A 16,512-nucleotide genomic window follows, 5' to 3' on the forward strand; every position below is an offset into this window, starting at 1 on the left:
CCTGTCATCTCCCCTTCCCTCCAAGTCCAAGTGGATTAGATGAAAAAAGCACTAAAAGAAAATATAGCTGGATTTCTTATGATCTTGAAATGGAAGAACCCTTTCTAAGCATAAACTGGGGTAAATACAAATATGACAGAAAAAGTACTAATTTACTTAATTTACAAATAGTATTTACATATCAGTTAAAGTTCAGCAATTAGAAAAATAGTTTAAGGGAGTTCCCATTGTGGCTCACTGGGTTATGAACCCAGCTTGTATCTATTAGGATGCGAGTTCGATCCCTGGTCTCACTCAGTGGGTTAAGGATCCAGCGTTGCCATGAGCTGTGATATAGGTCACAGACACGGCTCAGATCCCGAGTTGCTGTGACTGATGTAGGCCAGCAGCTGTGCCTCCCATTCGACCCCTAGCCTGGGAACTTGTATATGCCACAGTTGCAGCCCTAAAAAGCAAAAAAGGAAAGAGAGAGAGAAAGAAAAAAAGTTAGTTTAAGAAATGAAAATGCTATTCATAATTCACAGAAAAGAACTGAGCTTGCCAGTATACCTGTTAAAATGTCCTTGGCCTCATAATTAAAGAAATTCATACTGAAACGATAATGAAATACCAATTTTTTGGCAAAGATTTTGAAGTTAAGCCATATCTCATTTTAGTGACAGCATGTAGAAGCATGCACTATTGGTAGGAATTTAAATAGATGCTCTTTTATTGAGGATACATTAGCAAAATCAAAGCTTTAAATGTGTGTGTCCTTTGACCTAGCAGTTTCACATCTGAAAATGTCAGCTGTGAATACACTCACGTGTGTACTAAGATATTTTCAAACCTGGGTGGTAATCAAGGACTGGTTAAACTTAGGTGGCATCAAGGACTGGTTAAACTTCTAGAGACCCATATAGGGGAATACTAAGGGGTCATTAAAAAGAGGCCGATTATATCTTTTTGTTCCAATGTGGACAGAATTCCAAAATACACTCTTAAGGAAAAAAAGGATAGTAGAATCCCATTTGTGAGTGTATATTATACATCTATCATATATATAATATTTGATATATATGCAAATTATATAACTGCTCTGCAGTTATATGCAAAAAATTTCTTAGGCCACAAAAAAGTGTTAATAGTATTTTCTATAGGAGGTTGAGGGAGGTACCCTCATATTTTTCACCTTCTAGCCTTCTGAGCTCTTGGAATTTATTACCAAGAACATTTATTACTTTATTATTTAAGGGGGGAAAGTGATTAATTGGAGAAAACCTTCAACCCCATTTCAACTTCATGTCTCCCTTAGCTATTTCCCGGTTGCCACTCCTTCACCATCAAACTTCATGAGTTATTCTTCACGGTCTCACATCCTATTCATTTTCCCAACCCTCTGCAGCCTCATTTTTGTCCTTATTTCACTGAAACTGCTCTTGCCAGCATCTCCAATTATCTCTCAGTTCATATGCCCAGTGGCTACTATTAATATTTTAACACAGTCTATCTTCTCCAGTAATGGACAGTCCATCCTTCTTAAGAGTTCTCTTCCCTGGGCTTTTATGATACTTGAGTCTCTTGGTTTTCCTTCTGTCTTTGATGTTCTTCGATCTCTTCTGGCAGTTTTGTAGATTTAAATGTTAGCATTTCTTAGGTTATTTTCTTAGGATCTTTTCTCAGTGTGCATGTTCTCTTTCAGTTTTCACATTACCTTAGTCTGTTGAGGCTGCTGTAACCAAACATCTTAGAGTAGGTGTTTATAATCAACAGAAATGTATTTCTCACAATTCTGGAGGCTAGAAAGTCCAAGAGCAGGATTCTGGCAGATTTAGTGTCTGATAAGGACCCACTTCATGGGTCAAAAGATTGTCTTTTCTCTGTGTCCTCAGATGGGGGAATGGGTGATGCGTCTCTTTAGAGTCTGTGTTATGAAGGCACTAATCCCCTTCACCCGGGCTCTAGCCTCATGACCTGGTCACCTCCCAAAAGTCACACTCCTGTACAGTCACATTGGAGGTTAGTATTTCAACATAAATGGGGGCGGGGGCACAAACCGTCCATCCCATGGGAATATCAGACTTGTACTCAACTCGATTCTGTTTCTCCCCTGTCCTCACCGGGCATTGCCTCTCACTTCTCATCTCTGTAAAGAACTTTACCATCTTTCTACACAGCGGTTCATCCTTGACTCCCCTCTCTCTGATGCCCCCAGCTCTGCAGTCATCAAGGCCTGTTTACCACTTACCACCCTAATCCATCCAGTTCTTCGGCATTTCTGCTGCTCTAGTTCATTATATACTCAGATTACTGTCACAATCTATATAAACCAATCTCTAAGTCTTTCATGATTTCTCTTCCCTCTGGGTTAGTCTCTTTCTCCACTCCTTAGCCAAAGGACATCTCTCTTAGTCAAGACATACGTCTGATCATGTCATTCACCCTCCACCACCCACAACCTTTCTGTGTCCATCCACTGGTCTTGTGATCAGATTGGAACACTCATCATTACTATGGGTCCCAAGATAGTGTCTCTCAAGCCTCATTATTACCTACCTGTTGTCTCAGCCCCAACATGAACACATTGCATCAGAGCCACACTGCTGAATTCGCTTCAGTTCCTCAAACACGCCAGATTTGTATATTCTCTCTACAGGGCTTCTCATATGCTGGCTAGTCCCTCTAGAACTTTCAGTTCTAAAACCTCTACATCTGCTTAGAGCTAATTCCGTGCCATCTTCCAGGCCACAACCTCACATTAATTTTACCTCCAAGAAACTTTCTTTGAATCCCCAACTGAAGGCCCAGGGCAACTACTATTGCTCGCAGAGCCGCTTTTGCATTCTTTTTCGTTAAGTCTTCTCACACTGTATCATATTGGATTGTTAGCTCACTAGATTATAAGCTGCAAGTGCAAGGCCCTTGCCCTTCTTCTTCACCACGGTTTCCTTGCGTCTGTCTCTAGTGCAGTGCCTGACACATAGTGCACAGCAAGTAACTATTGAATGGATAGACTGATTCATACTATATTCATTTATTCAGCCAAGTAAGAAACTAATGGGAAAGCAAATAGTCATGAATTTAGGAATGATTAAGAAGGCATTGAACTTTATCAGTTTCTTCCTTTTTTATCATCCCTTTACTCATACTTAATTTTATGGTAACAATAAGACTAAAAGTCTAAATTTAGAAAAAGAAAAAGGAAAGTTACTAGTCTTTCCACTCACTCTTAAAGTAGTATGTTAATTGAATTGGTTTATGAGTGTGATCTGGTTTAGTTTCATTCTTTTAAATTCAGTATAGTTATGTTTATATTGAATTTGTTTAATGGCACTAGTAGATGTTTACTCCATTTACAATTTAAGGACCGAAAAAAGGGTATATTGCAATTCAGTAGAGTTTCTGTAAAGATATTGTTCCCTGGTGTCTGTCATATTGCAGGCTAGTTGGGTTCTCCCCTTCAGTACATGTTTTAATATTTATAATCTTGTCTTCATTCTTTGCCGCCTTCATTGTCTGCACACATGCATATGTACCAAAATAGATTGAATGTCATTTTTTACTGTGATAATAAATTTCCTTACCATGAGTTTACTCATTTTAAGAGAAAACTCAGCCTGACAAACATCGTTCTTTACCATTAGCAGCTGGGCTCATTAGACCATCCTGTCTAGAAGCTGAGAGCAGAGAGAAGGAAGGTCAGCAGTAGATGTTATGTTTCCATAAATAGTGTTTTTGTGTGAGTGGTTGTGTGGTATTTTTTAAAGCTAACACAGAAACCAGTGAGTAATATAAACAGCAGGGACTGGCTTTAACTGCAGCAGGTAGATCAGAGCAGCTCGTGGCATCAGAATCCTCTGGCAGGACATTTTTCTAACACTCAAGGAGAACTCTGGTGAATGAGCTCTAATTCCTTTCGTTTTTCTTTTTAATCCAAGGAGGGAAACCTTTACAGAAGAGGAAAGGATCTGCTCTTTCAAACACAAAACATTAGTTGGATGTTTTCGCAGATACTGGGTTGAAAAACAATAAAAATCTGGGGACCAAGTAAAGCTGCATTTTTCCCAAAGTAAAAAGCTCAGGTGCAACCTTTAAAAAACTGATTAGCTCCTATATAGATTTGTTAGTAGAGTTTTAAGATATGAATTTGATTAATTTCTACCTGGGAAATCTTAAAACAAGGTAAAATGCCGGAGGAACACATACTGGTAAATACAAGCGTATATTGCTATACCCAGTTTACAGCCGAGCTGTCTTTTCACAAATTCAGCAAAGCCGTCTGAAATCATAACTGCCATGCCAAGCAGAAATTCACCTGCACTGAAGTATAGGATTTTGTGTGGTGATAAGCATTTTTTCCCAGTTATATTCCTAATTAAAAGTTTCCCAAATTTGGAACTGAATCTGTAAACATGTGGCAGATTGAGCCAGCACATCCAAGCACCATTGGCGCTTTAGGGAAAATATGCTTTGTATAAAATTGGATGGTTGAGCTGGGGAAAATCCAGCTGTGTTTCACTTAACATTGCGTGAATCAGACTTCTTTGACTCCTTTTTTTTCCTTAGTGAATCCACTAAGTGTGGTGTGTTTGTTGGTACCCCACCCCCCAACCCTTCACTTTAGTCTTTTAAGCCTGATTTCAGATAGGGATGTGGGTTAAAACAGTATAATGTTCATTCTCTGTAATGAGTAGTAGAAGGCTTCTCCTGCCTTGTCGTTTATCTCTTAAATAGGTCACATGCAGCAGGTAATCTTCATCAGCAAAGCAATTAGATTTTTAACCCTTACCTATCACATTGCTAGAGCTTGAGGTTGTCTGCTGACCTTAAAACAAAAATATGAAGGATACTTAACAAGAAGTAAAATTGCCTGTGGGAAGCAGTTTCCCAGTTAAACCGAGGAATAGTCATATTTGAGCCCTGAATTGTTACAGGGTGTTTGGGATGATGGAGGTTCAGGAGTCGGGGAGCCAGGGTCAGGAGGAGAACCCTGGCCAGTAGTCAGGGATTCACATTGTCCACTGTTGAGCTGGGTTTCTTGATGAAGGCCACTGTCAGACTGGATTAGGAAAAGTTGTTTTACACTCCTGTTATTCTCTCAATAAAGCCACAGTCTGCTTTCCGTTAGAGAAGTAAATGGAAGTGCCCTGCAGAGCTGCTAAAACTCTACTTAGCAGATCTAAGAAAAATCAACTCATAGGAAGGTACAGGAGAGGGTAAACGTGATTTAGAGGAGACTTGGCTACTAATGATATTATATAGAAACATTTGCACAGTAGTAGCTCCCCCTATCTCCCCCCCCCCCCCACATCCCCGCACCATTCCCACGCTGCTTGATCTTCCTGTTTACTGTCATCCTGCTTCTCTGGGACCTATTTTTGTCTTTTCAGAGACACTTTCTTCCCAGTACAGGAAGGATTTGCTTATTTATTCAGTAGCCATGTCAAACATATTAGAACTTTAGTGTTCAGTTCATGGGCATAGTTGTGCATATGCACAGAAACACACTTAAATGCTGAACAATAGATGATTCTGAATTATATGTTAATGGTTGAAATTTCAGTAACCAGGAGGATTTTTTTAATTCTAATTCCAAATGGCTTGGTTCTAATATCTGTTCATGGCTATATTTGGAAGTTAAACCTGAATATCACATGAAATTTGTTCAGCACTGGAAATACAGTAACTAAAGAATTTTATCCAGCTCTCTCTCTCTAAAAGGAAAACAGTGTGTAACTCAGATAAGTTAGTGTAAAACAATACCTAGAAACATGAAACTAGGGTAAGCGCTGCAAAGGAAATAGAACGGATGTCAGAGAAGATTGCACTTGTAAGGTGGGATGTGGCGAATACCTTTTAACAGGGGGCTGGAATCATCTGGGCAGCAGCTAAAGCTTCTCAGCTTTGTTCTCTAGCAGAGTTAAGACATTCTCCTCCACCCCCAGAGTTGCCTCAGTTTTTCTCCTACAGCTTATGACTCTAAAATTGTTCATGGACATGGGTGGGGTGTTGCCGTTCCTTCTTTCTGTCTCAAAATGGTCACGTTTGCAGAGCACGCTCCTTGAGTCCTTCAAGCCACAGCTTCTCCCTGCTGCCTTCGGCTCTAATCTCCTTATAGGTGTAGCACCATGGCAACATGCCCAGCCTAGAGCCCTGGAACCTTGTTTGTGTTACCTGAGGGGCTGGATGCCGCCTGAGGAAGAGAAGGAGCATATCCACCTGTCCTACAGCCTCTTTGGAAGATGCCTTCATATTCCGTTGTATGTGTTTCTGTTCTGCTTCTATTGAAGACTTGAAATCACACCTGGAAAGCATTTTCCCAAAGATGCTGAAGGTGGCAGGGGAACGTGGCAGGGGAAACCATCTTCTCTTGGTTCCTGTCTTCTAAACACAGAGTTGTTTTCTGAGGTGTAGTCAGACAGCGACTCTCTGTACCGTGGCATATGGCACCGCTATGATTTGGGGTTGCACTGCAAGGTGGCTGTACAGTTGCTTCATGTAGGTAGACATTTACTTGGTTGGAGATAAAATGCATTTATGTTTTAGTATATTTTCCTAGAGAGTTTTAAAAAGAAAAGTAAGCCTTTTGGTATACCTGCTTCTATTTTAAATGTACCTTCATCTCTCCTGTTGAGAGGCTCACTCCCAGAGCAAGAGAAGCTTTTCCCCTCCAACTGACTCTTCCTGGGGAAAATGAGCTGCAGTTGTTGTTTCGTATGTTTAAGAAAGATTACAGTATCCCGGTGCCTCAGCCAGGCTTCCTATGAAGCATATTGGGAAAGGTTTTATGGTCATTACATTAAACTAAAATTTGCTTTTGCATTTAGTTATGTCGTTGTATCCAGTAGAACAAAAGAAATGTGAAGCTGTTACATTGTTATGTATTTTTAAATGATTTTTATTTTTTCCACATTGTTATATTTTTATGTGCAAAACATTAGGTGGCTTTTGTGCATACTTTATATTATCAGTAGTGAATGTAATTATTGACTTTTTGACCTTCCAAAGAGTGCCGAATATTAGAACAAATGTTTTTCACTCTAAATGTTAAGTAGTGGTTGGTTTTTCAATGTGTGGAAGAAAAGAATGGACTAAAATCCTATTGCTTAAGTTGTTTTTTTGGTATTGGGTTTGATTAAACAGTGCTGGAATGGAAACAGAAAGAGCAGCCTTTAGTGATAGTTTCCTGTATCTCATTACGTTATAATTTAACTCAAAGCTACTCTGGCATTAAGAATTTCAGTTCATTTTAATGTTAACATTGTTATTTCGAGGAAGTGAATGAAACTGCTTGTTTAATGTGTTTTACAAAAACAAATGTCTTTCCACAGGGCATTTCTTTTATCCCTATTACTGGGTACTTCTGCTTGAAATTTATATATTTAACTCTGGGTGTTTCAGTCAATAAATACTGTAATTGTTGAGTAAAACTGCCTAGCTCTCCCGTTCTGGATTTAAGAATGTTGTTTTATATTGTTCTTATTTTGTTTGGCCTCACTGATTCTTCCAAGGGGAAGGCAGTGAAGTACTAGTTCCTATAGTGACAAGAGTCTCCACATTCCTTTGAAATAACCAGGGAACAAAGTCAGCCAGAATGCCTGACTGTTAGCAAAAATCTGTTCTTTTAGATGAGAGTTTGAAGATTTCTCTTGCAGTGGGAAGTTTCTCCAAGGCATTTTTATTTTTTTTTTTTTTTTTGGCTGCACTCATGGCTCACAGAAGTTCCCAGGCCAGGGATTGAAACCCAAGCCACAGCAATGACAATGCCAAGTCCTTAACCACTAGGCCACCAGGGAACTCCCTCCAGGGCATTTTATTCTTTATTCATATTTGTACAGTAAAGCTGAGATCTAACCAGATGCTTGCCAGAAAAGAATTCCATATTGAGATGTAAATCAGACCTTTTGAAAAGCCGGGTCTTGTGCTGAGAAGTTTGGCTTTGATTCTGGATGTGTGTTTATTCTGCCAAAGCAGAAAGAAACGGAATGAAGCTTCAGCCACTACTATTTTGTCAATGATAAAAGAAGGTAAAGCTGTAGCATGGAGGAAAAAAGCCTGTCTTTTGATAACACCTTTGCATAAAAAAAGAATGTATAAGATAACTTTGGATAGTATTTCTCTCTCCAACATAGAAATGAGGATAAAAACATTGTCTGTGGTGGAACCTTGGGCTCCCTTGAGACTAGTAAAATTATAGTGCATTTTTGCGTTTTGTTAAAAAAAAAAGAAAGTGTGTATGCACACATGAATATGTATGTGGTTTATATGTGCCACACGAATATGGTACGATGGTTATTTTTACAGATTATCAATTCGCACATTTATTTTTCACTTGGGCATTTATACATTTGTTTTTAGCCTCCATTGTCTTTGACCTTTATTTTCTTTTTGACCGAGTAGTGACACTGTTATGAATACTTTCCTCTCCCTTTAGGTCTCGTGGGCTGCCCAAACTAAAAGAGTCACGTTCACATGAATCCTTGCTGAGCCCGTGCAGTGCAGTGGAATGTCTGGACCTTGGCAGAGGGGAGCCCGTATCAGTGAAGCCACTGCATAGCAGCATCCTTGGCCAAGACTTCTGCTTTGAGGTAAAAAACTGTAGGAAGAAAGAAGAGTGGATGATAAACAGATTTTCTATCCAGTACTCTTATGATTTCATTACCGGTAATGATGATTTGGTCATCTTAACTGGTTTTCAGTTACTAAAAACTACCTACTTGGGGAGGAAAAATTAGGAATCTGCTAGTCTAAGTATGTTGATGATTATTATTAACGAAGGCTGCTCATTCCTTTTGGCCTTGTCTGCTTTCAAAATAAATGAGTTTGTAGTGCATTTTCCACAGAGAGCACATGATTAATAATAACTTATTAAGTTTGTATTTGAATTTTTTTAGCATTGGTAAAGATATCACACAATATGCTATTATTTTTCTCCTAAAAGCCCAAGCCTCCAGTTTTAATGATTCTTTGAGGAAATTGACCCAAAAGCATATTTTTTCCCACTAAAACTTGGGCAGTTCAAGACCTGGGACCATGTCTTACTTATTTCTATAATCCTCTGCACCTAGGCCAGATCCTGGCACATTCATTGCAGGTGCCTAATTTCTTGAATGAACAAATTGCCCTTCACCAGAAAATTATGAGTATCACTTTTCATAAGGTAATTTTCCCTCCCAAACTAAATGAACACAGTTGACCATTTGCACATTTAATTTCAAAACCATCCATATATTTGTTAACCATATGATTTAATTAATTAACATGAACTTGCAAAGTTACTGTTGATGCGTCCCGTGTTAGATGCTGTAGAACTTGAAAGATGTTTGATACCTGTTCTTATGGACCTGCACTATCCAACAGAAATGCAGTGCAAGCCAGGTGTATCCATGTGTATAATTTTAAGCCTAAATGTTAACACTTCGACATGTAACTAAAAATTATCAGTGAAACTTTTTGCATTCTTTTTTCTTTTTAAGCTAAGTTTTCAAAACCTGTTGTGTATTTAACACAGCATGTCTCAGTTTGAATCAGCTGTATTTGGGGTGCTCACTAGCCATGTGTGCTTAGTAGCTACCGTATTAGACAGAATGTAGCATCTGATCTGATTCAGTAGGTTATAATCTGAGATTGTGTTAATAGGTGAGCACACATCAGCAATTTGGACAGGTCATTTATTGGTGTCATTTTGTATAAAAATCACTTGAATTTTGCCACATTTATGGAACTCAGTTCAACAGATTGTGTGCCAAGCCATGTGTTAGGTTCCAGGCATAGAAGACATCGTTTCATTTTGAAAGGACAGTGATTGTGATCATCAGGCTCACCCAATAAATGACTGGAAATCAACAAACTGATTGTCTTGTGGAGGAGGAACGGGTTCCAGAGTAATTCAGTGCTGGCAACTCTTTAATTTCCTGGAGTAGCCTTCGTGTTCAGTACTACAGTGGTGGCAGTCCCAAGAAATTTGATGAGCTGTTGTAGAGTCCTTCTTCCCTTTTTAGTTGTTTTTTTATTAACTCACTCAGAATTGAGCCTATTTCCTTGCGAGTAATTTTTAAAGGTTTAAATTTAATTAAAAGCTTTTGATTTTATTCTTTCTAAGCCAGTTTGAGGTTCCTGCGCTCAACGGCCTTTGTCACCGTACCTAAATATGAATGTAGATGCTAACTGGACAACAAAGTGAAAGGGAATGTAGATGTACACGTAGATATCACAAAGCCAGCAAAGGGTATTTGGGTTTCCAGGTGGTGTATGACATCCGGGTTCATAGCATGTCCCTAACTCTTTTTCTTTTTTAATTTTTTCTAGAAATTTTACAGTTTGGCATTTAGTTATATGAGTTATATGACACGTTTCAAGGTGATTTTTGTCTCTGGTGTGAGATAAGGGTAAAGGTTAAATTTTTACATGGAGGTCCACATTTTCCAGCACCATTTGTAGAAAAAGCTTATCTTTTTCCCCTTTTTAATACCTAGCACCCTTATCTCTCTCTCTCTCCTCTGATTACATGTGTATTAAACTGTTTGATACTATTCTGCAGCTCTTGGCATATCCCTAACTCTTAAATGATACTGCTAAGAGGACAGAGCCCCCAAGCCCTGTGTTTCCTTTTCCTTATCTCTAATCTTTATCTTGAAGGTTACCTACTTAAGTGGAAGTAAATGCTTCAGCTGTAACTCGGCTTCAGAGAGGGATAAGTGGATGGAAAACCTTCGTAGGACAGTTCAACCAAATAAGGTAATGGTGGCTTTGAAGGTCTAAAAACAATGAAAAACACTATAAGCAGTAAGTTAGTTGATAGATGGTAAATACAGTAATAACACCTTAAATTTTACAGATTTTTTTTCTTTAGGGCTGCACCCACGGCATATGGAAGTTCCCAGGCTAGGGGTCAAATCAGAGCTGCAGCTGCCAGCCTACACCAGAGCCACAGCAATGCCAGATCCAAGCCATGTCTGCAGCCTATACCACAGCTCACACAATGCCAGATCCTTAACCCACTGAGCAGGGCCAGGGATCAAACCCCCATCCTCATGGATATTAGTCCAGTTCATTACTGCTGAGCCACAATGGGAACTCCATTAAATTTTATAGAACATGTAAACAAGTACACATTATATCATCTTGTGCTCAACATAATCTTATCAGCGATATTATCATGATTTTACCCGTGTGGTTAAGAGGTCTCAGAGAAGTCAAGTTGACTTGATCAAGTCAAAAGCGAGTACATGATAGAAATGGGAATAGAACATACGTTTCTTAATTACTGACTTACCTCTATTGTATGTGCAGAAAGCTGCTCTAGTTCCCACAAGGCTGGTTATTTGAGAACTTGCATTTCCGGATGGTATGTTGTAGCCCAAGTGAAATAGAATGTGTGTGGCTAAGAGTTCATCTTCAGCAGTGAGATAGCATTCCTCTTCATTAAGTGCATAGCATCACTGACTTGAGGGGGAAAATGTCTTTGGGGGGCTTCAGCGCTCAAAGAAAACTTTGTCGCTTCTTTCTAGGACAATTGCAGACGAGCCGAAAATGTTCTCCGTCTATGGATTATTGAAGCCAAGGACCTTGCCCCTAAAAAGAAATATTTCTGTGAACTGTGCCTTGATGATATCCTCTTTGCTCGAACAACCAGCAAGACCAAAGCAGATAATATTTTCTGGGGTGAACATTTTGAGTTCTACAGCCTTCCACCTCTTCATAGCATCACAGTTCACATTTATAAAGACGTGGAAAAAAAGAAAAAAAAAGACAAGAATAATTATGTAGGGCTAGTCAACATCCCCACTGCCAGTGTGACTGGTCGCCAGTTTGTAGAAAAGTGGTATCCAGTGAGTACACCTACACCCAACAAAGGAAAGACAGGAGGACCTTCTATTCGGATTAAATCACGTTTCCAAACCATCACCATTCTGCCTATGGAGCAATACAAGGAGTTTGCAGAATTCGTCACCAGCAACTACACCATGTTGTGTTCTGTTCTTGAACCAGTAATTAGTGTGAGAAATAAAGAGGAGCTGGCCTGTGCCTTAGTGCACATTCTCCAGAGTACTGGCAGAGCCAAGGTAAGTGGAAAAGGAGGGTTGCATGACCCAAAATTTCTTCTCTACCTTTTAAGAAGAAACAAATACATGTTTGCTGTGAAGACTCAAATTAGAAAAATATGCCTCACTATTGGTCCAAAAAAAAAAAAAGTTGGGAAGCAAAACTTTTAGAGACCAACAAGTGTTTATTTGAAGTCTGTTTGCCTGGAATATAGATACCAGAGCTATCTCTTTATTGTCTGACAAAATAAATGGTAGAATTCATGTGATAATCCCATAGTGTGTTCAAGATTATTTATCTTTAGTTCTGGAGTGTATTGTGTGATGGTTTTCTTCCTCGCTGTAGGTTAAGATTGACTGATGACTGTATCTCCTAGTCACAAAAGGAGGTATTCTAGAAGCATGCTGGTCATTAACGAGTCTTCATGAGATTAACATTTAAATTTGGAGTTAAAATACCAGGGATATTATTTAATTGTTACTAGCTGTCTTATGATAGCCTTATCTCAGTTCATCTTGGATAGAAGTAAAAACTCAAGAAATTGGAAAGAAAGAAATATGCTAATTGTATGAAGAACACTGGACAATTGATAGTCTTTGATCAGCCTAGTAATTATCACCTCTGCGATAAGTCTCCATTATGTTGTATGCAAGTCGGTCATGGTAGAATTGTGTGTTAGATCTAGAGGAATTTGCAGCTAGAATAATTTATTTAGAATCAGGTAATAAAATTGTTTTTAAGGTTTCTTGATACAAACCGCAATATATCAATATATTCAATATTTAGTCTCTGATTTAACAGCCTTCCTACTGATTATCATTTTTGTGCTTGAATTTACTAATAATAGATTTGAGCTTTCTGGTGTTAAAAAATTTTGAATTTGAAATTTTGTCTCATTTTTGAAATTATATGAATATGTTCTTTCTATTCTTCATTTGCTCCAGGTTCAAAACCAAATGTAGGATTTTTTTAAGTGGCTTTGTTGAGGTACAATTTATATACCATGAACTATAACCACTTAAAGTGAAAAATTCAGTGAGTTTTGACAGTTTATGCACCCATGGAAACTACTGCAATCAAAATACAGAATGTTACCATCACCCCAAGTTTCTTCCTGTCCTTTAGCATAAGAGTTTTAATTGTGATTCCTAAGTCTGCAACTCTTTTACACTGTCGAGCTACCCCAGAATAATCCCATTAATGTTTAAAATGCTTCTTTTTGAAGTAAAAGTATATCATCACATTCCTTCTGTTTGTGGCTTTGGAGACTTCCGAGTATACACTGAATGTATAGTTTTCAAAATACATAGTGTTATCACATTTCAAATTGAGTAATAGTGAACATGGAATTTTTTTTTTTTTTTTTTTTTTTTTTTTTTGTCCTTTGTCTCTTTAGGGCCTCACCCATGGCATATGGATCCCAGACTAGGGATCTAATCGGAGCTGCAGCCACCGCCCTATGCCACAGCCACAGCAACGCGGCATCTGAGCCACATCTGCAACCTACACCACAGCTCACAGCAATGCCGGATCCTTAACCCACTGACCAAGGTCAGGGATCGAACCCGAAGCCTCATGGTTCCTAGTCAGATTTGCTAACCACTGAGCCACGACAGGAACTCCATCATGGAATTTTAAGTCAGGTTTCTTAAGACTGTTGAGAAATGAAACAGCTGTTTCTTAAAGGCTTTATTGCTCCTAATGCCTTACTTTTCGATGGATGGATGGATGGATGGATGGATGGAGACACATATATACAAACATAATTAGCCTGGAAAATGAATTCAGATGTTTACTTCAAGAAATTTCATGTTGATACTGTGGACCAATTGGCAACTATTATGTATCGAGCACCTAAGGTGTGTCAGAAACTGTTAAATGCTAGAAATATAGAGATAAATAAAAATAGACTCTGTGGTCTCATGGGGCTTATACAGTCTTCTGGGGAAAACATGTTAATCAAATAATTACAGAAATACATGTGTGATTATAGTGAGAAATGCCGATTTTAAAAAAGAAATGGATTCAGGGGACCTAACTGGTGGAGTTCAGGAGCAGTGTTGGTCAGAGAAGCCTTCCTTGAAGAAATGATGTGCGAATTAAAATCCAAAGGATTCAAGAAATTAACTCCATGTCAGTGGGGGCAGAGCGAAGGTGGGAGTGAAGGGCATTTGCAAAAAGCTCTTTGTCGAATAGACACCATGGTGTGTTAGAAAGGGCTTGATGTACTGAAGGACCTTTGAAAAAAAAGGCCCTTGAGACTGGAGCAAAATGCAGGGAGAATGGTACAAAATGAGGCTGAGAAAGTAGACAGAAACAGAAAATATAGACCATATTCAGAATTACAGACTTTATCAAAAGTGCAGTGAAAAACCATTGAAGGAATTTCTAACTTAGGGGTTAGGGTTCATCCTGACTGACTTTTTTTTTTTTTTTTAATGAACTTGGTAGCTTTAGTTTCAAAGCAGTGTTCCCAGGTTGTCTTATATTTCTAATATATATTAGTTATTCAGTTGCTTTCTGCCTGATTGAACATTCTCCTCTCAGGATTTTCTGACCGACTTGGTGATGTCTGAGGTGGATCGTTGTGGAGAGCATGATGTCTTGATCTTCAGAGAGAACACCATTGCCACCAAATCCATAGAGGAATACCTCAAGCTGGTGGGACAGCAGTATCTTCATGATGCATTGGGTATGGAGAAGAACAACATCTGTCTTCTTTCCCTTGAGATGTTTAGGTTATTCCACTCTGATGAAACAACCAACTTGAGCTCAAAGTCTGCGTATTTTTTAGTTCTAGCCGATTAAAGTGTTCAAGTCAGAGTTTCATCCGTAAGAAGTCTCCGCAGTAGTCAGCAGTGGAGGAACCACCCACTGGTTTCCTACAGCGTGTATGAAAAGGAAGTCCATCAGTATATGCAGCTACCCCTAGGCCCTCACGTTCTTGAGATCCTGAGATACATAGTAATGTTAGTACGAAGATCCCCCAAAGTGCCGGGTGTTTATCCCATGATATAAATACATTACCTAAGTCTTGAAAGTGTTAGCATTTATTATCATGTATCAAAAATGAAGAAACTCGTGGAGTTCCCTGATAGCTCCATGGGTTAAGATCCAGCATTGTCACTGCTGTGGCTGAGGTCGTTGCTGTGGTGCAGGTTCAATCCCTGGGCATGCCGTGAGTGCAGCCAAGACAATGAAGAAACTCTTGCCAATTTCCACAACTCCCAATTTCTGCCCTCAAAACTTCCAGAATTTTTTGCAGCAACTGATTTTTGTCGAATCAATAGTTCTAACTGACTAAGGCTACTCACTTGCAGCTCCCTATGTGGCCATGAAATCCAGTGTTAAGCACCAGAGTAGCCACTGTGCTGGGCACTTACATGTACCTTATGATAAAGCAGATGTGAGTTCCTTGAAGAACACTGTCATTTTCTTCACCTGCATATCCCCAGTGCTTCACATAGGACATTGAGCAGCCCTGGAGTTCCCGTTGCGGCTCAGTGGTTAACGAACCCGACTAGGAACCATGAGGTTGCGGGTTCGATCCCTGGCCTTGCTCAGTGGGTTAAGGATCCAGCGTTGCCGTGAGCTGTGGTGTAGGTCGAAGACTCGGCTCAGATCCTGCATTGCTGTGGCTCTGGCGTAGGCTGGCAGCTACGGCTCCAATTAGACCCCTAGCTTGGGAACCTCCATATGCCACGGGAGGGACCCTAGAAAAGGCAAAAAGACATAAAATAAAATAAAATAAAATAAAATAAATAAAAAATAAAAATAAAAACATCGAGCAGCCCTATCCTAAGAGTCCCATATAAGTAAATTTTCTAGTAGTCACCATATAAAAGGGGAAGAGAGACAGGTAAAATTAACTTGGATAACATTCTGTCTAACCCAGTGTGTCCAAATATTACTTAATGCATTATCAATATAAAAATTATTAATGAGGTATTTTACTTTTTTCAGACTAACTGGTTGAAATTCAGTGTGTATTTTACATTTATTACACATTCACCTTGCCCTAGTCATGTTTCAGGTGCTCAGCAGTCACATGTGACTATCAAAAGCAGACAGTAAGGTGTGTTGTAAGAATGGATAAATGTTTGCCCTTAAGGAGTTAACAATATAGATAGATAAGAAAGATAAGGATATCCCTCTAACCAAAAAGAGAAAGAGAATCCTGTGTCCTTTCAGATAATTAAAGAAACTGATTCTAGCTGATGGAATTATGAAGTTTCCCTTGTGAAATGTGTTTATCATGTGTGTGTAGCTTGAAGAGTAGCAGGTTTATATAAACAGAGAGATTGGACAACGGAAGTGGCAGGGATTATTAAAGGGGAAAGAACCTCATGAACAAAAAGCCATGGAGGTAGCAGAGAACCAGGCATGTTAGCTGGGAAATGAAGTGAAAAGTCAACAACAGTAAAAAAGAAAAACAATTAGAACCAATTAGTTGAGAGCCTTGACTGCCTGGCTGGGGGGGTGTAGGTT

The 16,512-nt window shown here is 39.1% G+C and overlaps 1 protein-coding gene across 24 annotated transcripts in view; it reads left to right on the forward strand.

The window, feature by feature from the left end:
• The window catches only part of RASAL2 (RAS protein activator like 2), a 388,065-nt gene that overhangs the window by 333,741 nt on the left and 37,812 nt on the right, over window positions 1-16,512 (forward strand). For all 24 annotated transcript variants that reach the window (XM_021063713.2, XM_084977749.1, XM_084977751.1 and 21 more), the window contains 4 exons: window positions 8,414-8,567; window positions 10,618-10,716; window positions 11,490-12,044; window positions 14,572-14,716. In XM_021063713.2, the coding sequence (XP_020919372.2) occupies window positions 8,414-8,567; window positions 10,618-10,716; window positions 11,490-12,044; window positions 14,572-14,716 (953 nt within the window). The remainder of the gene's footprint in view (window positions 1-8,413; window positions 8,568-10,617; window positions 10,717-11,489; window positions 12,045-14,571; window positions 14,717-16,512) is intronic.

Source organism: Sus scrofa, chromosome 9 (genome assembly GCF_054392235.1).
Source record: "Sus scrofa isolate SSC_HxYL_T2T_F1_AM1 chromosome 9, Sscrofa_HxYL_maternal_Yorkshire_Landrace_v2.0, whole genome shotgun sequence".
NCBI classification, from domain to species: domain Eukaryota; kingdom Metazoa; phylum Chordata; class Mammalia; order Artiodactyla; family Suidae; genus Sus; species Sus scrofa.